Raw genomic sequence first — 26373 nt, 5'->3', positions numbered from 1 at the left:
CAAATAAATATTACAATAAGAAAGATGAAGCCCAAGGTGTACTTCAACCTCACCAATATCAAACACTAATAAAGTGAAGTAACTTCTATAATGGCATGCTGTGGTCAGTTTAATATGCCTACAGCTACTCCCATGAGGTGGGCCCTTTGTGGCCTGACCAGTAGAGGGTATAACCCTCACCACTGATCTCGCCACCACCTATTCTCCTCACTTCAGAGAAAGCCACTATATCCAGTCTAAGTCTCCTGAGCTCTGTCAATAAAAAGGGTAGTTAATCATCCTGCGGGAGGGTAAGAATGGTCCAAGTACCCAGACAAAGAGCCCACCACACATTCATTCCAGGTCCCATTCAGCATGTTTATGCCTCATCTGTAACATCCTGACAGTCTCCACAGTGGGCTTGGTGGTTTCATCAGGGGGCAGGTTGCAAGCTCACCTCTATTACAAGTGCCATACATAGATGCCACAAATATGAATTTAAAAACAACCCTCTCACACCCCCACTACCAAGGGGAGACTAGGGTCATATATCTTTGACCCAGCAGTTCCATGTGTCTTAAGAGAGTATACACACCCACCATCTAGGCACTAAGGGGGGTGACAGCCATGGACCATATGGTGTTCTACCAGGTGGTAGCTGCTTGACACCTGGCATGCCCGACTTAAAGATTTAAGTCAGGCAGCTCAGCTGACTTGCCTCTCCAAGCCAGGAGGACCAAAGGGACATACTGTTACCTTCCCCACCCTCCCACCTGCCTCAAGCACAATCATAGTAAAAGAGCATCATTCAAACTTCAAGACTCACCTCAGTCAGGAAATACATGGGTTATTGACCTATAACAGGGCTGGATGGCCACTAATAATATAGTTTACATTTTACTCCCCCCCCCCTTTCTCTCTATAACATACGAGGTCTATCTGGAAAGCATCCAGCCATTTACAATTTCAAGAAATGCTTCTAACCTAAGACAATGGTGCCCTCTTCTCCTTCAAACCTCACACACTTCTCCCAGGATCCCTTCCATGTTTCAAAACATTTTGCAAAATCCTCTTTTGGAATCTTCATCAGCTGGCTCATCACATTCTTCTTAATTTCGTCTATGGGCTGAAATCTCCTTCCTTTAGCTATAGACCCACAACTCATCTCTGGTTATTACTTGTTTCAGGAAATTTGAGTCATTTCTAACAGCTTGAAACATATCCTGTGTAGTTTTAGCATGAAATTCCTTCTGCTCATGGGTCAGGAGACATGGGATGGATTTTGCCGCCAAGTGTCATGCCAAGATCTTCCGTCAAAATCTCTCAAACACTTGTCCATGGGATACCAAGATCATCTTCTAATTCTCGGACTGTCAACTGCCCATTTTCACTGATTGCAGTCTTCACACATTCAACATTTTCAGGTGTTCTGCTTGTTGAAGGCCTACCAGAACGTGAATCAGTTTTGACAAATTCTCAGCCGTCTTTGAAGTGTTTGTACCACATCTTTATCTGTGCTTCACTCATTGAATCATCCTGGAATTCCTTCGTAATCATTTGAATAGTTTCTTCTGACAAATATTCAAGTTTGCAACAAAACTTGACACACATTCACTGATCTACTCGCTGAGTCATTGTCAATGCAACAGTCAAACAGTACACACCTTCACTAAACTGTCTCTGGCCAGTAACTGAATTGTCACATGGGACTATGGCCACTCACGTATGCACAGTAGGGTCTTCTGTCACTGTCTGCCAACTTTTGTTAGGATCGCACTACCAGTTCTGCAAATATTCATAATGGCTGGATACTTTCCGGACAGACCTCATACAGCACTCTTTCTCTCTCTTTCTTTCCTTTCCCCATCTAGAATATTCACAGCAAGTTTTATGCAGTCAATATATCATGAACTTTGGTGACACCTTTACAGACCAATATGTCAGCAATTTTTCTTTAGGATTGGAGACTAAAAAAAAAAAGGGTAATCACTTAACTTCTATCATCCCTCCATTCAACGGCCCTTCTTGCATCTCTGCTCCTTTACTACCAATAACACTCCACCTCTTCATTATAATATTGGCCTCACATGTAGAAGTGCTGGTTATTATTGATGAACTAATACTCCTTTCCCCTCCCTATCCCTTTCTCCCCTTCCCTATTTCTCTCCACCGTATGGGATATCAACTGCATACATTTTATGCAATCAGTATTTCAGGGACTTTAGTGACATTCCTACAGACCAGTCACATGATAATATTTCACAATTGGAAATTAATTACCACAAAAAAAAAAAAAAAAAAAAAAAAAAAATCTATTCTTCCACCATTCTGATGTCCTCCTTAAATCTCCTTTACCTCTTCACCGAATCCATTTCTTCAGAACAATTGTCCTCAAGGATAGAAACACTTGTTACTGCCAATGAAATACTCAATACTTCCCCCCCCCATCTCTCTATTTCTCTTTAATTCTCACATGACCAAACATAACTTGCCTGAACCCAGCCAATCTAACCCACCTAACCAACCAAACCCAGCTTAACCTAACACAATCAACCCAACCTAGCCCAACCCTAACTCAAACAATAAACTTAACTAGCCTAATCAACTTATTTTATATTTTAACCTTACCAACCTAGACAGCCACCTAACCTAAGTCAACCATCTACCTACCTTAAACAACATCCTTGAGAATTCAATTTTATACTATAATGCAATGATCCCCTTGATGATACAAATCTTCAGCATATAAAAGAAAAGAACAAATGTGTATTCACAACTCCAGGATCTTTCCTCTTTCATCAAATTTCAATCACATTTGTGACACTAAGTGGTCGAGAATACACCATGAAGTCAACAAAATTCAACATTTTGTCATTTTCCTAAAAAAATAAATTGCCAAAACAAAACTGGTCAGATTCACAAAGGTTAAATCAGAACATGCCTGTGTGTGATCTAAAATAATCAGTTTCACTCTATGTTAAGAAATGATAATAAAGAATAAATAAAAAATACCACTCATTTGTCAAACAATCAGGAGCAAGCTCATTGATCACAAATGTCTTTCATATACACATGCATTTTTTCTTGTATGGAACATGCATGACAAAAATGACTAATGTGTGCACATACATTTATTGCATATCTTGAAGGTGCTTCTGTTACATTACAAAATACCAATGCAAAAAACATCCCCAAAACAATGGCTTTGAACACATTTCTTATAGAAGATAAAAGTACACAACAACAGGCTACCAAAAAATCATCCCTCCTCCTATTTTCAACCTGTGACAAAGAAACAGTCCTATACTAATGCAATGTGTGACAGCAGTTCAAAATTTCTTCCCAGAGGAAGGGTACCTAAAAGGAACATTGTCAGCCACTGTGGGGCTGTGGATTTAAGATTTAATAACTTGAGGCAATAACTGTTATGACTCGTGTTAGACTGTTTCTATGTCACCAGAAGAGTATTTGTCAGTTGTCAACTATCCTGTGAAAAGGTGGAGAAAATACAGTAAAGTTGACAGGAGGTGAAAGTTGTTGGGTTTGGAAGTCAGGCAACAGGGAGATTAAATAGATTCTCTCTGACACCTAATTTGCATGACCACCACATGTGCCTGTTATTGGTCTCTAAAGAAGGTCTAATTGATACATATAAAGACATGTTTGTCAATAGTAAGTTGAAACATGGAAGGAATCACCAAGCTATAAGTAGGAGTAGTATATTAAGATGAATCAACTATAGTTGAAATAATTAACAACAATTTTCATTAAGTTTTCACTAAAGAAAATTATTAAGGAGAAGGGAAAGAACTGTAATATTCAGTTAAAGGATATACATAAAGTGATGGAAACAAAAACTACTTGTGACACAAAAAAAGTCCCATAGCCTAATAGGACCACAAATTGGATATTTAATAAATCAGTAAACAACTGGCTGACAAGATTCATAACCAATTTGTATTTCATACAAAAAAGAGCCCAGAATTGAAAGACTGGTATCAATACATATGGAAAGAAGAAACCCCTGTATTGCAGACCAGTGTCTAACTAGCATGATAGCTAAATCATACAAGAGGCCTGTGAAAGACATAAGGAACAAATATACAAAAGATGAATATCATGGTAGACAAGCAGTTCATTTCAGATTCAGAGGATATCTGTTTAGTTTTTCTTCAAAGGCAGTCAATGTGCTTCAAGAAAGAGAGATGGGTGGCCAGTGTGTACCTAGATCTAAAAAAAAATAATAATAATAATAATAATAATAATAATAATAATAATAAAATAATCAAAGCATATTGGAGAACTTAAAGAAAACCATTTAGAACGAACAAGGGAATTCCTGAAACTTGTACATGAGAACAGTTGAAAAGAATAAAATACCAGGAAAGTAACTACAGTGCAAAGACCAGCACTTATAATGTTCTTGATTTACATAAATGACACTACAAGGATAACAAACTACATTTATAGGTTTGCTAATAAAACAGAAATCATCATGAGAATGGAAGATGAAGAAGTCTTCAAACTGTTACATTTGCAAAAAAAAAAAAAATACATAATATACAATTGGAGCATTGCATGGAAACTGAATTTCAATACTAAAAACAAGACTAAGACAATATAAACAGGAACAACTAAGTCTATACTCAGCCTAACAGACAACCCATATACATATTAGGAAAGCTAGAACTGCTCTTACAACAAGAGGTGACTGTTTCAGCCTTCAGATCAAAGAGAGGAGTTGAAAAAGTTGACAGATCTCTTGGTCTAAGGTGGGAAAACAACCTGAGATCACAGGAAATGTGGAAAACACTCAATGACTGACAGATATCAAGAAACAATTTTCTGCACAGAAGATATAAACTGAGATAGCCTAAAAGAGAAATTTCTTAAATCAAACATCTATAAATATTCCAAAGCTTAGATCAATGGAAACAGACAATCTTAGATTGTCTGTTTCCATTGATCTAAGCATATTATTTTTGGTAAATTTTTAGAAATGCACACCTATACAATACAGTAGAAAATTATACATTAATTTTGTAAATTATAATAGATCAACATAATATACATTTTCCTTGGGTGAAATCAATAACAAAAAAAGTTGCTAATAGTTATACAATAACAAAAAGAGCCACAATGACTGCTCAATGTGCCACCTTTGTTTCGATAGATGGGGAAGTTTAAGAAATTAAAGTATGATAAATTCGTCTATCCTCACCTAACCTGCATTTAGTAATGAGGCACCTGTAATTCTAGAGGTCATCAGGGTTGTCATCATAAGGGATGTTGATGGCTGGTTTTGGTATCCAATCGGACTGCAGGGTGTAAAGGAGTTTCATAGCTTGAAGAAATGCATGAAGCTCGGCTCTATAGCACTGTTTTAAAAATATGTAGCATGGTGACATCACTTGGAGTGGGCGAACACCCAGTACACGTCAATGTCATCATCTAACATTGACAAGACTGGACAGACAACAACAAGGCTCCATTCAGTTAATGTATTTGCATTTAAGCAAGGTATTTTACTATCAATTTCCACAAAGAAAAAAATATGTTGATATATTATAATTTACAAAATTAATATTTTTTTCTATTGCTATATTGTTTAGGTGTGCACTTCTAATAAAATACTTTATTTTTCCTATATACTACTTTATATCTTGGTTATTTCAACTATTTTTTGAGACCTGGTGAATAAAGTAATCACAATACTATTACCATCTTTTAGTCTCAGCAATAAATGTTTCTCATATTTTCTTTGCAGGAGGACAACCAATTTACAACCAGGAAAATCAAGTCATCCCATCTCAAATACACATAATATTGCACATTAAAGACACCCACCTACATGCAACTCAAGTTATCATACGGTACAAACTTAAGAAACCAGGAATTCTCCAAAGTTCAGAGGCAATGTCACTTTGAACTAATAAACAATGGAATTATTTTACTTTACCACTTGCAAGAATTTTCACTTTTTTCATAGAAAACCATTGCAAACAATAACATTCCCGATGTTTATGGCAAAATATGAAGCATATGATATGTAAGGTAAGTAGGTTATTATTATCACATCTGAATTTGCCAAGATCATCATTCTAGTCTGAGGTACACAGTATCCCTGAACAGTTTCACAATATGACCTCCAGTAGTTGCTTCTCTTGCACTTGGGAAAGTATATTAATCAAAATATTATATCAAAATTTGTCTTGGTTCTATAGAACCATGAACAAGTTTAAACACTAATGACACAGAAAAATAACCTTACGAGTACAATTCATTTGCTGTACACCAGAATTTGGTAAATACTTGACAACTGCTTGATGTACACTTATTGCATAATTGTGTACAGTAGTCAGTGCTGAGAAACACTACTGTTCATCACCCAATAGTAGATCATGCATTTCTTACTATTCCACTTTTAAGTTTGTAAAATTACAAAATTGCTAACTCTTACATAAGCCTATGAACAAATACTTGTGAAGACATGCATGCTACATTTAAATAAATAAATAGGGCAAGTCATATCGAAATACTATTTTCACTGTTGCGTGCATGCGCGTTTGTTTATATACATCCAACTTCACTGTACATGCTCATTAGCAGTTAACCAATTTCCATTTTTAATTTTCCAATAAGAACAGACTTATAGCTTATTTTCTCATTTACCGTTGAGTTTCCTAAGCGATCATGTACCTACAGTTTGCATATACTACGTGACAAGTCTTCAAATAGGATTGATGGCTTGGTCATAAAACTCAGCAAAACAAAGAGTTTTGGCGAGTTTCGCAGCCATTCGATGATAATTTCATTTTCTCTCGTTTTACAGGCATAATCACACTAGTAAATTGGTGACAATCGTCATGTACTTACGTATTTCCTGGACGTCCTGGTCTTCCATTGTCTAAGCTACAATGATATTCTAATTCGCCGTATTTTAAACGAAAATTGAGGTCTCGCATCTGCTCCACTGTGAGGCAGTAATTTTCAAGTTTAACAGCTTTTTTCAACACTAATCGCACTCCATATAATTCCCGATGCTTCTCAATAGCTTTGTTCACATCCCTGTAGCATATAAAACTCCTTCCTTTATGTAAAGGTGTGAAATGAGGCGAACTTGGAGGCTCCATTTCACCCCTTAATCACATCGAAAAGGAAGAAATTGAAGCAAGATTGTTTACGCTGGCTTCGGTTACTCTAATTCCCGCTACTCCTTGAAATTCGTCGGGAATATGCTGTAATTAAATAGAAGACAATTATTTAGCATTGTGAAATCAAATTTTTCTGTTACACATCATGCAGATATAGCATAATTATATAATTTCAAAGAATGTTTTGTATAAATTAACTAAAGTCATGTACGCTAATCGGACAAAGCAACATTAGGTTTGGCTGATGTACGAAGCCTTTCACAGATTTTATATAATGACTTTCTATGAAAATGTATAATGTACACAAATAGGAACGATAACCTACATAACTATGATTAAACATAATTAACAAATGATTATAACATCTTTTCAATATAATTTGTGAAAAATCATTAATTTAAACAAAATAATTACAGGACAAATACTGTACTCGGCACAGGGTGGGGCAGACTCGAGCTTCATCAAAAATCAATCACATCAAGTACTCATCAGAGAGATATCACCGCGCAAATGCAAGGGCATGTTCCCTCCATGCATGTACACAGAACTCGTAATTAGGAAACTGAATATGAGTTTTTCTCCAGTAATTAGTAATAATATTAACACAAACAGGAAGTATGAATATCAAATAAGTTATTCAGTAACACACATTTGTGGAGTGGTGCGATGTGGTTTGGTGTTCATTTCATACAAAGGCTTTGGTTAACAAAGCAAACGATGAGCGCCTGCACATGGTCTTGCGGTACAAACGTCTCAAAGGGTAATTTTCATGCCACCAGTCCTCAAAGCCCATCAATACACCACTTAGTTGAAGCCCTATTTGGCACTCGGTCCCCGGTCAGAGCCCAAGACACTCTCTCTCTCTCTCTCTCTCTCTCTCTCTCTCTCTCTCTCTCTCTCTCTCTCTCTCTCTCTCTCTCTCTCTCTCTCTCTCTCTCTCTCTCTCTTCTCTCTCTCTCTCTCTCTCTCTCTATATATATATATATATATGTATATATATATGTATATATGTATGTATATACATATGTATATATATATATATATATATATATATATATATATATATATAACTTTTTTCAACCACAAATCACTTGGTTTAAGTCACTAACTTTGTTACGGGTTAGCTGGGTTCGAATCCTCGGCTTGTCCACGTTTCAATTTCCAACGAATGCCTCACCGAGCGATTCTTTAGTCTGGACTGTGATGGCATGGAATTAAAAGTTATTTGTGGTTGAAAAAATATATATATTAATTGATCACTGGGAACCATTCAGTGTAAATGTATATATGTATATACGTATATATGTACATATATATATATATATATATATATATATATATATTTATATATATATATATATATATATATATATATATATATATGTCACCGACATTAAGATGGCGGTAATGTCTGCAAGAATGTGTTTGCTTTGTCGTAGATGTTTATGGTGAAGAGAAAGGTGCTGGTGACGCTTCCTTAGGGGTGTAGCGGTTGTACATACATACATATACCAAGGCTTTTTTCCCCTTCCAAGGGAGGTAGCCAAAAAGGGGAAGGCATAAAAACACTCCCACCCATTTCATCCCTAAATACACTCCACACCCCTCCCACCCTTCCTCTCATCTGAGCACCTCCTGGATGACGGGTCATCCCTGCACCCTGCCCACCGCCCTGGGTCAGAAGCAGTGTCGCAAGACACAGCACATCCACAGCAAGGCCGCTTCATTTAATCGGCGACCCCCCCTCTCCGTCCCCCTTTGCATATAAGGCGAGGACGGGGAGAAATCCCTTCGGGCTGCGTCAAAATTTACTCACACATACTACCCCCACCCCCCCGCCCATTCCTCCTCATGCAGTCACAACATCATCCATATACAACCATTCTCCACTCACCTCTGTCTTCCGTCCTCTCCCTTCCTTCCTCAACAGACATTCCCCTCTTCCCCAAAGCCCCCTTCACCCCATCCATCCACCTCATCCTAGGACGTCCCCTCATGTTCACTCCCTCCACATCTGCCTTCCATACCTCTTTTACTAGTCTTTCTTCACTCATTCTTTCCATGTGTCCAAACCATCCTAATATTCTTTCATCAACCCTATCTCCCAGCTCCTTTTTCACACCTGTTCTCCTCCTCACCTCCTCATTTCTCACTCTATCCAGCCTAATAACCCCCACCATACTTCTCAGACACCTCATCTCAAACACATTCAAACTCCTTCTCTCTTCTTCTCTTACGTTCCACGTTTCTGCCCCATACAGTGCTGTTGGCACAATCACTCCTTCATACAGTCTCCTCTTCGCATCCATTCCCAAATGTCTATTCCTCATTACACTCTTTAAACCACCAAGGCATTTACTCGCTTCTCTCAATCTACATTCTACCTCCACCTTCACTCCACCTTTTCCTGCTACACTTGCACCCAAGTATCTAAAACTATCCACTTCCTCCAGTCGCTCTCCCTTAATGTTCACTTCCAGTCTACTGCCACTTTCACCCCTTGTACATCTCATCACCTTACTTTTACCCACATTTATCTTTAGCTTTCTTCTATCACATACTCTCCCAAACTCTGCCACCAGCTTCCTCAATCCCTCCTCTGACCCTGCCACAAGCGCAGTGTCGTCCGCAAACAACAGCTGGCTCACCTCCCACTTTTCTCCATTTTCTTTAACCATCTCCAATCCCTGACTCACTACCCTAGCATTCACCTCTCGCACCACTCCATCCATGTATAAGTTGAACAGCCAAGGCGACATAACGCATCCTTGACGAAGTCCCACCTTTACCTCAAACCACTCACTCTCTCCATTTCTAATCCTAACACATGCTCTACTACTCTCATAAAAACTCTTGACAGCTCCCAAAAGCTTTCCTCCTATCCCATAAATCTGCATAACCTCCCACAGTGCCTTTCTGTCTACCCTATCATAAGCCTTTTCCAGATCCATAAAAGCCCAAAAAACATCCTTCCCCTTTCCTATAGCTTTCTCACATATCTGTCTTACCACAAAGATCTGATCTACACAACCTCTACCCGTCCTAAATCCACACTGTTCCTCACCAATTACTCCTTCTGTTCCTCTCCTAATCCTCTCAATTAAGATCCTCCCATAAGCCTTCCCTACTACACTCAACAGGCTAATCCCTCTGAAATTACTACATTCACACTTGTCCCCTTTTCCCTTGTAAAGAGGAACTATACAGGCACTTCTCCAGTCCTCCGGTACTCTACCCTCTCTCCAGCAAACATTAAATAACCTCACCAACCAGTCCACCATCACTGAACCTCCCTTTTTCAGACATTCTGCATGGCATCCATCCAGACCAGGTGCCTTACCTGCTTTCATCATCTTTACAACTGCCTTCACCTCATCCTTCCTTATTTCTCCTCCATGCTCCTCACTCATCACTCTCATTTTCTTCGCATTTCCCACTGCAGCTATCTTTCCTTCCCTATCCTCCTTCACATTCAGCAACTCCCTAAAATATTCTGCCCATCTTCCCCTCACTGCCATCTCTTCCATTATCATCTCTCCATCTGTACCTTTTACCTTTTCTTCCCTACTTGATTCGCCTCCTCTTCCTCTCTTAATTTCTTTCCAAAACATCTTTTTATTACTTTCAAAATTTTCTGTCATACTCCCACCCCATTTCACATCTGCTCTCCTCTTTGCCTCCTTTACCTTTTGCTTTACTTCTCTTTTCTTTTCTTTGTACGTCTCATATGACTCCCCTGTCCTCTTTTGTAACCAATCTGTGAATGCTCGCTTCTTCTCTTCTACAACCTTCTTTGTTTCCTCATCCCACCATTCACTACCCTTTCTTCTATTTCCCCCTGTCCTTCTTGTTCCACACACCATCCTTGCACACTTTAAGACTCCCTCCTTGAACCATCCCCATTCCCTCCACACCCATCTCTGCTCTATCCTTTACTCCCTCCCACTCCTCCTTCAGCTTCTTTTCGTACTCCTTCTCCTTTTCCTTTTCATTCAAGGAGTTCACTCTAAGAACCTCCCTACCTTTTGTCCCTTTCCTCCTTCTCCATCTATCCTCCACTCTCAGCTTACCTTCCACCAAAAAATGATCGGATATTCCCCCACCCTCTCCCCTTAGCACATGTACATCCTTAACTCTTCCTATCATAATCCTATTTACCACTACATAATCCATTAGCGCTCTATCTACCACCCTTCCCTCCACCACCCTCTCCCATGTGTACTTATGCTTGACTTTCTTCCGAAACACTGTATTTGCTATCATCAACTCTCTTTCTAGACACATTTCCACCATCAACTCTCCACTACGATTCTTTCCTGGAACTCCACACTTCCCAACCACTCCATCGATTGGACCATTTCCCACCCTAGCATTAAGGTCTCCCAGTACTATTACATTGACATTTCTTCCTAAACCCTCTATGCACTCATTTAAATCTATCCAAAAAGCCTCCCTTTCTTCCATGCTCTTCTCACTGCCAGGCCCATATGCACTTACAAAGACCCACATCTCCTTTCCCAGTTTCACCTTCATCCACATTATCCTTGAGGAAACCTCCTTCCACTCCACTACCTGTTTACCTATCTCCTCACTTACTAGAATAGCCACCCCTTCCCTCCCTCGCCCTCTCTTCACTCCTGATAACCTCCCACTTACACTCCCAAACTTACACTCACCCTTCCCTTTCAACTTAGTTTCACTCAAAGCCAACACATCCATCTTTCTTCTCACAAACATACTACCTATCTCTTCCCTTTTACTCTCATCTGTACCACATCCACGCACATTAAAAGACCCAAAACCTTAGGGTGCTGGCCCGAGGCCCTCCAGCACCCCTTATGCCTTTCCTTTTCTTTTTAGGAATCTGCCCCTTGGGGCTACAGGGAGAAGGATGCCTAGTCCCTCTCCCCGTCCCTTTCTTCTCGCCTCTTACGATCCAAGTGGGAAACTTGGTGGCAGTATTCTTTTCCCCCACCACAGGGAATTCCCCCATCACAGAAAGAGAATACTCAGAGAAATGATACAGGACAGCAACAAGGGGTTGGGGGACAGCATAACGGAGGGACAGTCGTAGTATAAAAGTGTCATCATTTCTCTATGAACAGAATTTCTTCTATCATAGACAAAATGATGTGTGGCTCTGGTCCGTAGGGGCGCCCCATATAGACCCTAAAGTATCGACTGCATGCTACTTTGCCACAATAACAAGCAGCCAATACCCCAGACGTAGCGGTTGTAATTTATTATAATGTAATGCGTAATTTATAACTGCGTGTGTACCTACGTACATTCTCTGGCGCAGCAAACAACATATGCCAATACGTCGATGCATATGATATATAACTTTGTATACCTATGCATATATTCTACCCATATACAGCCCTACCTTTTCCTGTAACATCTTAAGTAAGTTTATTTGGCATTGAATCAATATACATGAAGTGCAGATAATGAAAAGAACACATAGTTCGAAAAAAAATACAATTGCCCAGGATAACACAAAAAAGCATGTAAGCTTATTTCCATTGTGACCCTCATCCATTTCCATGTAGATGCCCTATATGTATCTATTTTCATAATGTAATTCTGTATATACTATATAAGTATGTCCAACGCAGATAGGTTAGGAGTAGCACCCCTGTATGCCCGGGCAGAGACGCGATGGCCTACGACCTAGAGTCTGTGAGAAGGAGTAAGCTGCTTGCATTGGTTGTTTGTAACTTACTTAATAATACCAAATACCACGTAACTTCGATTCTTATTTGCTCTATCCACATTCGCAATCATGCTGAACCACACCATAGGGGACTCCTTCTTGCTGGGCATGTAGAGAAGATGAGGATGTTTCTATAAGCACTCGAAAAGTTCGATGGGTTAGGAACTGGGATATGGAGATGTATAAAGCTCTACGGAAGTCCAACAGGGAAAGTTTATGATGTATCTATAACTTCTAGACCGTCATTTGCATTTTACATGTTGAAAAATACAGAACAGACATGTTGTTCATTGGTGAATGCGATGTGAGTTATCTGCTTACATTTGACTTATCTATTGTGCTGCAACCTTCTAGGGCACCTGTTTGGAGGGGCTAAAAGAATGGATTTTTTTTTTCAGAGGAAGTTGGTGAGGGTGACTGGAAGGTAGTTGTCTGGTCAGGTTTCGCCTTTTTCTAGTCTGGGGAAAGAGAGGATGATCGAATTTCTTCAAGTAGTTGGGAACACCCATTTTTGGTTGAAAATATTTAGTATAGAGATTTTTACGGCTGGGTGTAAGTGGCGTATCACATCAGTGTATATTCTGGGCCTGGGGCTGTTGCTTTGCAATTGGAAAAGGAAGTGCGACATTCAGCTTTTGTAAACAGTCGATTATAGTCTTGGAAGGGGTGAGGTGTAAAAGCCAAGTGGTGGTTTTGATCTAAGGATGGTCTTTCCATCTCGACATTGGAAGCCCACCCTATCAAGTACCTCATTCCAAATGATGTGCCAGGTTCCAAGAGAGTTTGGAGAATTACAATTGAGGCACTAACGTGAAACCGCTGCCTTCCGAGGATATCCACATCTTCCCAAAGGATGAGATGACTTCCCACTCTCCTTCATCCATATCGACTCCATGGTCTAAACGAGATGATATTTCATGACTATCCTATGGGGCATATTCCCAGGTCATCTCGGCAAAAATACCACCATACAGGTGCAGGCCGTCTAAAGAGGAGCCGTCCCCCGTGCCCTGGACTTGTGATGGGTGAAGGGATATTCCCTCCCCACCTACGTCCTTGATCTCCTGAGGTGTTTCCGCTTCCACAGATACTGGCACCATTAAAATACCTACAAGGCAGCATTCAAGTGTGGTGTTTACAGTGGTGTCCACAAGACTTCGCATTGCATCACGGCACTAGCCCGATGAAGAGACGATGTCCAAGTGCCCCAACTGCGGGAAGAAAAACAATACCTGGTGTTGTACGGGAGCAACAGTGAAACACGCAGGGCGTCTAACTTATTTATTACGTATTTATATTCTACATAGAGAGAGACGCGTGTGACACCAATAGCTCTGATCGCGACTCTCTCGCTTAAGAGCGCCTACCGGGCGCGTCCGGACCGAGGGACATGCGGCACCGCTAGGTGCCCGCCCAGGTAAACATACCTAGTAACCCTGTTCTATTGGGGCTGTTACATGCGTGTGACATCGGCATGCTTCCGATGTCTGCACTCCTCCCTACAAATTTCATCATCCTACTAGATGTGCGTTTGTTAGAGTTATTGTCCATGTTTACGTGGTGTCGTGTCACAATCTGGCTATGCATAACCCTCTCACGTAACTGGCCGTCTGAGAGGACAGTTGTCTTCACGACCCTCTTGCCATATCGCGGCTGATTAAGTCGCCAGTGTTGTACTGAACTACACTGCACACAATACCGCACCTCCCCCCCCCCTCTCATCGAGAGGGGGAAGCCTGTTCGAGCGACGAGGGAGCGCGGGGGATTCGCGCACGAGGATTTAAGGCTCTCTACCGATGGGGAGGGGGGTGGCACTAACCGGAATCGCCCACTCTGGAGGCGGATCTCATAGTTCCTTGGACTACCGCGGCCCATAACCACCTCGACCTTGTCCCAGCGGTGGGACGTCCGGTCCTAGATTTGCACGCGCTGACCAACATGCAACTCGGGGAGGGGCCGGGCGTGCTCATTTTGGCAAATGAATCACATGACATGATGGATGAAGAATTAGACCAATCAATACAATGATCAAAATCTCGCTTTTTGTCCATATGCGTGATTTTGATAATTGTGATTCATTTCCCAAAAGGAACATCATTGAAAGTTGTTTGATATAAAAACATCTGAAGGTTCTAACATTAATATTAGCCATGGGATTTTTAAATTGGATCATTTTATCACTGACAAAATTTGTAATCATATTACATTTTTTCAAAAAATAATTTGTTTTTGTATTTATTTGTTACATTTTCATGGTGTGTACAAAGGATTACAAAGGATTACAAAGGCAAAGCATGCCGACAGGAGACCTTTTGATCCATATCTAGGTCGGATGAAAAAAAAAAAAAAATCATATTAATAATAAATTAAAACTATAACAATGTAAATAACAATTAAAATACATAAATAAATGCATTGGTATAGTTGAATAACAAACAAACAGGTAAATAGTAAATGATAATAAATTGACATATAACTAATAATAAATGAAAATCAGACAGACAAATTATAACAAAACAAAAACAAATAATATAACATAAATTATAATAATTACAGCATCTTACTTAGGTATTTATCTAAATGATTCTTAAAGCTTCGAACTGAACTACATTGCACTACCTGTGCAGGAAGTTTATTCCATTCATTAACTACACGGTTGGCAAAGTTGTTTCTACCTACTTCCAAATTGAATCTATTTCCGGACAGTTTGAGACCATTGTTTCTTGTCTGATTCTCATTCAATGTGAAAATTTGGTCACTTTTGATGTTGTCAATTCCCTTTAAAATCTTAAAGACCTGTATCAAGTCACCTCTGAGTCTACGTATTTTTATTGTACCTTTCCCAGTTCATTTTCAAACCTCTTATATACCATGTGTATTTTTTCTTTCTTTTGTATTCCCCTGAAGATGTGAAATATCACGAAAGCGCTTGGGAACTTCAGGTTCTTTATCCGGTTTCCTTTGTGGTTATCAGCAATTTATTGGATCACGTTGTTTTGCGATCTTTTTGCATATATATACATATATATATATATATATATATATATATATATATATATATATTTTTTTTTTTTTTTTTAAGGCGAGCCATGCACGTAATGAAGGAAGTAATAAGGAGGTTCGGGTAGACACAATGGTAGAAACCCAGTCAGTACCTTACCGCGTGGATAGTAAGTCTGCCATTATCTTTTTATATGGATGGGCACGTGAGCATGTGCCAAATACTTGGTGGGTTGGATATTTCTTAATAATGCAAGAGGCTGGGTTTGTGGGGTTGCTTTTGATTCAGTAGATATCTTAGTGATGTCAAGAAGTGGTGAAGGTCTGTGTGGGATGACCACTTTTTGTATACAAGTTTTCCAGTGGGGTGATGCGAAAGACACCTGTGCTGAGGCGTAGGCCGATGGAGTACACAGAGTACAGTTTTGGTCTGTGGGGGAGATGGAGTTGGTTTGAAATTCCTATTTGATTTTGTTTTGCGTGAGGTATTGGTATAGGTTCCAAAAATATTATCTCTCTGTCCCCACCACCAGTTTGTATGAGAAAACTATTTTAGGAAATCGCAGGGCTGACACAGTATAGTCTTAAATGTTTAAAGTGGGGATTGGGGAGTCCAGGTGAGTCAGTTGTCGAGGGTTAGGCCTAGAAATCGGGTCTGTTCTACCATTGGGAGATGTAGACAGATCTAGAGGTTATCCTGGGGGTGACATGCCACCCCTGGGGTATGTTGGCGCCTCTATGCGATTATTTTCAGTTGTTTCAGTACGGTGGCTGCATGGACGAGTAAGGCTCACAAACATTTGCAAACGTAATTCAAACCAAATAAATTGAGCAAACATGCGACAAAGGACCCACACTGATTATATATGGAATTTCAAGTGTTGTCCCGTACCGGAAATGGAGATTTTGCTTGTAGTGAAAGCACGCGGCTGCCAGGATTTGAATCCATACCACTTCAACGTAGAGTCCAGCGACCTACCAACAGAGCTAAAGTCTGGTCCACAGTTGGGTAGATAGTGATCTGGGTAGTTGTAGTGGTGACGCTAACGCCGCACCTTCCGGTACGAGACAACACTTATTGTGGTGATTAGTTTGATGAAGAAACATCATCACGTTGTATTGGTGATACAAGATGAATCTTGACTGACGAGCTAAACACCGTATGAGGACGGAGCCTTTATTTGTACGACGTTTCGCTTATTACAGCTTTTTTAAGTGCAAGTACTTGTAATTGAAAAAAGCTGTAATAAGCGAAACGTCGTACAAATAAAGGCTCCGTCCTCATACGGTGTTTAACTCGTCAGTCTTGTCGTCAACTGCTACTTTCATGAAAAAAGATGAATCTTGTTGGGGTAAGACTTTTCTTATCAGGAAACTAGGGTATGGCATGACCCCGCTGACCTTCAAAGGAACCAGGTGTCCCGAGTGGGTATGTCGTAGGACTTTTAGGTCTTTACGTCATTGGCCAACATATCATGTAACGAAAATGAACTTGACCAATTACAGTTGCTAAGGGTAACTAGGTCCACTCTAGAGGAGGAACTTTACCCCTTTCAGAGGTTTCGTTTTAAGCTAACAAGCAAAGAGAAGCCAGTCTGAGTTTAGACGCCGACAATCAGTCTAGGCTAATACTACGTCCCGGGGATAGCCATACATAAAACCTGTATATGAAAATCTAAGTCCAGCCTCGCATACTCCGCACACTAACACTATTCAAATTCATAAATTAGAAACCAAAGCAAAAGCACAATAAAATAATATAAAAAATGAGATAGTTTCATTCAACACCACGGTTCTTGATACTAACTGAAAAGACTATTACATACAGAGTACATGTTCGTGACTTAACGTAGTGATAGTGATGCTTACCGTAGTGATGCCAAAGAGGCAAGGGAGCTAGAGCTCTTGTGAATAGACTCTTCTCTGAATTTCTACAGTATACCGGTCGTATCTATTCTTGAACATGTTATACTCGAACTATAGACTCCCCTCTATCCAGCTACCAAATCGCCAACGTACGAGTATAAGGTGTAAAGAGGGGACCACGATATTGGTGGCCCCGCGGTGGGATCAAATTACCCTATATACATTAACCACCAATACATTGCCAAACAATAACATGACACTCGGGAGAGGACATTGTTTATGAGCATATGTGAAATATTTGTGAAATATATTAAATATATTGGAATGTATGAAATATACATATATATACATGCTGATGAAGGTGGAAAAAGAAGTCACGGGTCTAGTTCCGAGTTTTTTATTTTATTCCTGACCGGTTTCGCTCTATGCTTCTTCAGAGGAATGTTACCCTGGGGTGAAGCTGGCGGTATACATAGTAAGAACAGGACCGCGTTCCCTCCTTGGAGGTGGGCTCCGTTTGTTGTTTTTAATACAGTGTACAATAATTTACAATTTTTGTAATGTAGCTATTAAACCATAGATGACAGATACAGCTCCGGTGTGTGTGTGAAATGTTGTCCGAGGGTGTAACAGTGTAAGTAAAATGAGTGAATGTGAAAATGTGAAGAACCCCGAAAAATGTCACATATTATAAGTTATCTTGTGAAAAATTAGTAGAGTGCATGCCGGTTTGTATAAATGTACATAACTGATGGATTGTCTTACACTTGCGAAAAACATCCCACCTTACAGACTGTTGCACAGTAGCTTCTTGAAATATATATATATATATATATATATATATATATATATATATATATATATATATACATATATATATACATATATATATATGTGTGTGTACATATATATATATGTGTGTGTGTGTGTGTGTGTGTGTGTGTGTGTGTGTGTGTGTGTGTGTGTGTGTGTGTGTGTGTGTGTGTGTGTGTGTGTGTGTGTGTGTGTGTGTGTGTGTGTGTGTGTAGATATATAGATAGATATGTAAATACATATACAGTATATACATTTGAGCTCCCAGTGAAGGTGAGAATATTGAACAGAACTTCTGCGATAGAGATATTGAGGTTCCAAAGTTGAAATTATTGATTTATTGGATGATGTACTACAAATAACTAGCACTAATGCTAAGTGTACAAAATTGTTGTATAGAAAGACTGCGTTCCTTTGTGCACATTGCCTTCCCACTCTTCGGTTATGGATGCAATAGATTAATTTTGCGCAGTTTGCGTGTTACCCTATATGGATATCTATGTAAACGAAATGGTGAAACGTTGCATTGTTCGTGTAAGCTGCAAACGTTCTCACGGTGCTCAGGCTCCTAATGCATTTTCCAGATGTACTGGAGAAGTTCGATTAAACTCACAGGGTTAGTAAACGAAACTATTAGCCAAATATTAAAGAACGTTATTTATATATTAAATACAAGTGGAATAAATATATCGGTTAAGAAGCGGCGATGAGATGCATCCATTTGACGGTCTTTTTGTTGCCGGGTGCGTGGGAGCCGTGAGAAATTAACTTAATCTCTGTATATATCACTAAGATGTCCCAGTGTCACAATTTGAATTATTTTGACTATTCGAAACCATGGTTTAACTTCAATAAACTGGCCGAACCCAAGAGACGGTTTGCCAGAGCTATTTACCGCATGATAAAATGGTGTCTATCCATTGACATATGATGCAAATGCCACGTGTTATACAAAAAATTACGATAGCCATATTCATATTGATCAAGTTACCGTATAACCCTGCAGTGTGAATAAAGTATTCGTTTCCAGTGCTTATGTAGCATCAGCATCACAATTGTACAAAACTAAAGACAATAATAAGGAACCTATAAAGTGATATGCGAAGGGCAGTTTGATTAAAATCTTCGCTCATACAGTATTGATTGAGATAATATGGACACTGCCTGTTATATAGGACGAGTATACTAACATGTCGGAATAATATATCAACTGAATAATTCGGTCATATTGAGTATAGCGTTGAGAGTAGAAATTACTGGACTCGAGACGTATCCTGAAATACTGTTCTGAAAAGGAACTGGACTTGGGACCTGCACACCGCGATACTATTCTCAAAGTTCTAAAAAGAAAAGACAAAACTATATAATGTTGTTTCCACAACGGTTCTTCGGATGCTATTGTTGCCTATGAGATTGCTTTGCAGATACGGAGCGGAACAGTCCTATAGGATTTGGCCAGGTGCTGAGACGACACTGTGACGGGCTGAACATCGTCCGTGGAACGGAGCGGCGCGGCGGAGTCTTTTCCCGCTAGGCTCGTGTCACCCGATTTGTGGGAGAGCACCAGCGCTAGTCTCCCTTGGGCATGCCTGTGATGAGGGATTGTCGCCTCGCGGACACTTCTTCCGTACTATTGAGAAGACTTCCTTTCCGCCTAAAGAAATTACCTAGCCCTAGCTGAAGCAATATTTTGCATTTTTTTCATTATCATAATATCACTTTAATTTTTGTTCCCCGGATCTGGGCCCATCGTTCACAGGGCCGGTGGAACCTCACTTCGTGGACTTCTATCCTCCCTGAGTTCGAGAACCCTAGACTTTTTCCCTCCCGTCTTGTTTGGTTGTGTAGTGTGCACGGGGGGAAGGGGGTGTTGTCCGAGGCTGTGACATATGTCTTTGTTTTGTTTTGGCGTGTGAGGACACACGATTCTCCAAAAGGTGGCTATGTGGTGATTGGTTTGATGACGAAACATCATCACGTTGCACTGGTAACGATACAAGATGAATCTTGTTGGGGTAAGACTTTTCTTATCTGGAAACTAGTGTATGGCATGAACCCACTGACCCTCAAATAAACAAGGCTCTATTCGGTTGGGGCCAGGTGTCCCGAGTGGGTGTGTCGTAGGACTTTTAGGTCTTTAAGTCATTGGCTAACATATCATATAACGGAAATAAATTTGGCCAATCAAAGTTGCTAAGGGCGACTAGGTCCACCCTAGAGGAAGAGTTTTACCCCTTTCAGAGGTTTCGTTTTAAGCTAACAAAGAAAAGTCAGTCTGAGTTTAGAGCTTGTCTGAGTCTAGGTTTAGAGATTGTCTGAATCTGAGTCTCAGTCCAGTGGGCAAGTTGTTATCAGGCGCTGACAATCAGTCAATGCTAAGACTGCGCCCTGGGGATGACCATATATAAGGTCTGTATCGGAAAATTTAAGTCCAGCCTCCCACACGCCGCACACTAATACAACTCAGGTTTCAAATCGCGAAAAGCCGCGTCCACACTTGTTGCATTTCCACGTATCGTATCATCTTTGCGTACCACCTAGTGATACGATACGGTGCAACAGGGTATTGTACCCACCTGTTGAGTATCCGTATACAGCAGGCGGATACGCAATCGTATCGTATCACTAGGTGGTACGCAAAGATGATACGATATATGGAAATGCAACAAGTGTGGACGCGGCAGAGGGGACCGCGGCATCATTGAGGGGTTTCATGCGAAGTCACAGGTCACGTGCTCACTGTGGGGTCAGCCATATTGGACGTCTAGCGCGAGTTACAAATAGAGGGATATTTAGAAAGATTTCGGAGTTTATTAGAAAAATGGGGGCCTTTTGTATAGCTGTTGGCTACAACAACAGACAGGAGAAGTGTCCACACGTCTCATTTCATCGTTTCTCTGCTGAGAACGAGAAAAGAGAGAGGATTGGAGCTGTGAAGAGCCAACTTAGTACTCCAGGTTCTGCAGTGCCCATTTCACATCAGGTTGGTATTTTATTTCTAAAGTGACATGGTTTGTCAAAAATAAACATTATTTACCAGTTATTTAATCATAAACCTCAGGAAATGGACTTACAAGGTAAGTTATATTACAGGGAACCTGGTTTACACAATCTATATTTTGCTGGTAACTCATAAAATAATGTTTGAAATGTCGTGGAATGTTGTGTGTTTTGTTTACTGTTATTCTATGTTTAGCTTTTGGAGGAATATTTATCAATATCAAATTAACTGCTCAGCTGTGTATGTGCCCAGAGATGGTTGGGCTGTACTATTACAAAGGATTACAAAGGAGGAGCATGCCGACAAGAGACCTTTTGGTCCATGACTAGGTCGGATGCGGAAAAAATAAACTAATAAATAAAAAAGTAGCTAAACGAATAAAATAAATAAACAATGATGAATAATAAACAGAAAAATAACAATCAATAATTTATGGTAAATAATACATAAACAAATAACAAGAAATAAACAGATAAATAGATGATAATGAATAATAGATGGCAAACATTACAGCATATTTCTTAGGTGCTTACCTAAATCGATCTTAAAAATTCGAACTGTACTACATTGTACTGCCTCTGCAGGAAGTTTATTCCATTCATTTACTACACGGTTGGCGAAGTCGTTTTTACCCATTTCCAAATTAAGTTTACTTCCTGACAGCTTCCTGATTCGCATTCATTGTGAAAATTTCGTCACTTTTGATGTCAATTCCCTTTAGAATCTTAAAGACCTTATCAAATCACCCCTGAGTCTACGCTTTTTTAGGAAAAATAGATTCATATATCTTAGTCGATTTTTGTATGATTTTTTTCTGATATATGGAATCAGTTTTGTGGCTCGCCGTTGAATTTTTCCAATCTGTCAATGTCTTTAATGAGATTCGGTGACCATACGGGTACAGCATATAGCTTATTAATGACAGATGGACTTTTAGAATCAAAAGATCGCACAATCAGTCCTAGAAACTTATTTGCCTTCCCTGAGGCGGAAATACAGTTTAGATGATTTGAGATCATCACTGATAATCACACAGATATCCTTCTCACTATCCAATTTTGTCATCGAATTTCCAAATAACTTATAATAGTACTTATTGTTATTTTTGCCTGTGTGCATAACCTTATATTCACTTGTGTTAACATTTATTAGCTACTTTTCAGACCACTGTTGTAATTTGTCTAAATATTTTTGAATATCTAATTGATTTAAGTGATCATTTACTATTCCGTACAATTTTGTATCACTGGCAAATTTAGAGGCAATATGTTTCAGTCCATGGTCTATATAATTTATAAATACTATGAATAGAAGTATCCTAAGGACGGAACCCTGAGGAACTTCACTCGTAACATTATTCCATCTAGAAGTTTTGCCATTTAGAACAAGTCTGTTTACGATCGTTTAACTAATTTCTCGTCCAGCGGGGCAGTATTAAAAGCCCTTGCAAAGTCCAGATATATTAAATATATATAGTTCCTTTTGTCATAATTTGAGATGACCGTGTTGTAGAATTCGAGTAAGTTAGTCACGCAGGAATGTTTCCGTCGGAATTCATGCTATCATTTATTAAACAATTACTTTTTAAGTGGTGTTCTATAGCGATCGCTTAATGCTGTAAATGAACAGTCTCCAATTTTTGGCTTCATACTGTGACACTCCAAGCTTGTGCAGAAGCTGAGCAATATCTGCACAGTACATCAAGTTATTCTCTTCAATGAAAAACGGAGGAACTCTTGATGTCTGCTGCGGTAAAAGGTGGTGCGAGCACTGTCAGAGAGAAGGTTCTTTTCCTTCAATCTGGATGCCAATAGCTTGGTAGAGGGCTTTGACAAGCTGAGATCGCGAACTAGATCAATTAGTTTCTTTTTGGAAAAGGATGTGGAGCATCATCGTTAATAACCACTTCTTCATCTTCTAGAAGACTGGAGGAATCTTCGTCACTGATGTCAAGAAGTTCTCCAAAGACAGGTACTGGAATTTCATCACAGTGAGCTACAGGGCGACGTGTTGATTCAAGATCAGGATACGTGAGGCTGCTTCGGTTCTTTCTGTTGATCTCAGTCACATCAATAGCGCAGAAGTAGCAGTCAGTGATATGGTTTGTCGGCCCCCTCCAATCCATGGGAAATTCAAACTTCAGACAACTCATCTTGACTTTGGTCCACTGACGCAGATACTCGGTGCATAACTTGCATATCATGTGTGGCGCCCAAACTTTATCCTGGTCACGCAAGCTTAATACCAAAATAAGAATGGTAAACACGCTTTATGAAACTTGTGACTTGATTCCTGTTAGGTAGCAGATGTAGCAGAATACGTCAGGCTTATTTTTGAAAGATCTAGTCAAAGCCATTTCATTCACCTGTAATAAAAAAAATAAAAAATAGTTGTAAGTTGGCACATGCAAAATCTTCAGAATTCGTTTATTGCAAGAAATATGAAAGAATTTTGCATCATATCACGTGAAAATACCCGTACATGTAAACAAAAACGTCAAAAAACAAATATGTAGCTTACTTCAGAAAGTTGACCTGATTGAGCAAAACCAATGTGATTCAGCACATCAGAATGATCCTAAACCTGATTAGAAAAAAAAAATGGTGTTGACCAGTGTAATATATATCATGTCAAGTGTGTAGTAAGAATTTTGTTATGGGGAGCAGCCATTATTTTTTAACCCATGTACCTGTCATTGTATATATTCTTAGGAAGGTAATTATGATTTTAAAAGTTTACTATTTAAATTAGGATAAGACTACAGTTACGTAGGTTCTTTAACACACTTTCATTGTGATGTCACTTACGTAAAAAATTAATAGAGCTACTTTTTTTTTTCTACTTGTGTGTTTCCCTCTACTCCTCTTACAACCTGTCAGGATGTCTTCATATATATATATATATATATATATATATATATATATATATATATATATATATATATATATATATATATATATATATATATATATACATACATACATAAATTTTTTCAACTATTCATTTCCTTGTTTATTTATTTAATATCTTATTTTTATGAGTATATTATTTTTCTTTTCCAATTTTTGCAGATGAGGATTTGAGATGTGATTGTCGATATGTACCGCATGTTTTAGCGTGCTTGGCGCATTACTATTTATCTGTTTTTACTTTTTTATTCTAATAATTTTTATCTTTTAGTTGGGTGCCTTTGAAGGCAGTGGAAGTCTGTTTTGAGCTGTGTCAACTTGTGTTGTGAATATCACTTTAAAGTTACAAGGATCTTTTCCAATTATATTTTTTCGATCTAATGTAACTTTGTGTGAAGTATAATTACTTAAAATTCCAAGGAAAGATCCACTAACAAAAGTTCGGCATGGACATAGGCTTTCCGTGGAATGCGGGCCTTGCCAAATTATATAGATTTTTTTTTTCAGAATCAGATCTTTATGTGTATGTCCTTCCGAATGGGAGTAAGCACGCATTACCTCACCAGATGGCAGCATTCTGTGATGAGTCGTAAAGTTCACTTCCTGTTTTAGTCTTGTTTCCAAACGTGATAAAACTAACTTTAAAATGCCGCAGCATTGCTCTGTTCCACTGTGTTCCGCACATAAGGGTGGACACAAGTTTCCGTCAGATGAGAAGATGAATATGAAGTGGAGAATAGCGATAAAACGCCTTGAACCAGGTAAAAGTAAGCCATGGATTCCAAGGAAATAGTGTTGTCTGTGAAAAACATTTTGCAGCAGATGACTACATGCCTGCTGGTCTTTTAGGTAAGTGATATTAAACTTTTTTGTCATTCATATATCAAGAAAAATAACAGGCACTATTCTTTTTTAACAATTCAGCAAGATAACCCGTTCCCCATGCTGTGTCATCATGTCAAGTGTGTGTAGTAAGAATTTTGTTATGGGGAGCAGCCATTATTTTTTAACCCATGTACCTGTCATTGTATATATTCTTAGGAAGGTAATTATGATTTTAAAAGTTTACTATTTAAATTAGGATAAGTCTACAGTTACGTAGGTTTTTTAACACACTTTCATTGTGATGTCACTTACGTAAAAAATTAATAGAGCTACTTTTTTTTTTCAAAGTTCCTTTATGACTACCAAACTCAAACCCTGGCCTTACCACTTACCCTAACCTTACTCTATTGCTTCCTAAGATAAACAAAGAACTCATTTTTTCTTTGCTATAATTTCAGGTTCTCGTAAGAGGCTGAAACCTGGTGCGGTTCCATCTATTTTTTATTTCAATACAACACCATCCACGTTCACCTCAACACTAAATGCAGAAAGAGCAGAAAGAGTAGCTAAGAGGAGACGTTTATTTCGAAATGAACCAGATATTGGCAACGAAGAGGTAGTGTCAGCTGAAAGGGAAAATGAGATTCTACAAAGTGACGCTGACGGAGAGAAATCGGTCCAGGACCACGGTATCCAGTGTGAGATACTAAATTCTATGAATGCTAGATTCTCTATCTTCCGGTTTAAAAATGACAATAAGGCCATTCAGTATTATACAGGATTTAATGACTTTGCACATTTTTTCCTTAATATTCTCTATGCTTGGTCCAGCTGCCAATAATCTTGATAGAATGGACTATGATTTATCATTAGCGGAAGATCAGTTGTTTTTAACTATAATCAAGTTGAGACAGGCCAAAGATGATATTGAATTATCTATTTTGTTCAGAATCAGTCAAACTTATGCGTCAAAAGTTGTGAATGCATGGATTAATTTTATGTTCTTCCAACTCCAAGAAGTCAGTTTTTGACCAGAAAGAAACAGTACAGGACTTAATGCCAGCGAACTTTAAAAAAAAAAAAAAAAAAACAATTTCCATCAACAAGAGT

General features: G+C 39.1%; 1 protein-coding gene across 9 annotated transcripts in view; it reads right to left on the bottom strand.

Annotated features, from left to right (window-relative positions):
- Positions 1-7182, bottom strand: part of LOC143035181 (uncharacterized) — a 115402-nt gene extending 108220 nt beyond the window's left edge. For 4 of the 9 annotated variants that reach the window (XM_076201855.1, XM_076201856.1, XM_076201851.1 and 1 more), the window contains exons 1-2: positions 6856-6993; positions 5201-5297 (exon numbers count right to left, since the gene is read on the bottom strand). Coding sequence is in view for 7 of the 9 variants with exons in the window: in XM_076201851.1 (XP_076057966.1) it covers positions 5201-5211 (11 nt within the window). In the remaining 2 variants the exon portion in view is untranslated. Of the gene's footprint in view, positions 1-5200; positions 5298-6855 lie in introns of all 9 variants that reach the window. The other 5 variants (XM_076201849.1, XM_076201848.1, XM_076201853.1 and 2 more) reach the window with 3 other exon arrangements.
- Positions 7183-26373: the final 19191 nt, after the last annotated feature.

Source organism: Oratosquilla oratoria, chromosome 18, assembly GCF_046742065.1.
Source record: "Oratosquilla oratoria isolate Oo_2021 chromosome 18, ASM4674206v1, whole genome shotgun sequence".
NCBI classification, from domain to species: domain Eukaryota; kingdom Metazoa; phylum Arthropoda; class Malacostraca; order Stomatopoda; family Squillidae; genus Oratosquilla; species Oratosquilla oratoria.
The sequence above is the reverse complement of the archived record's forward strand: the minus strand, read 5'-3'. Positions and strand labels throughout refer to the sequence as shown.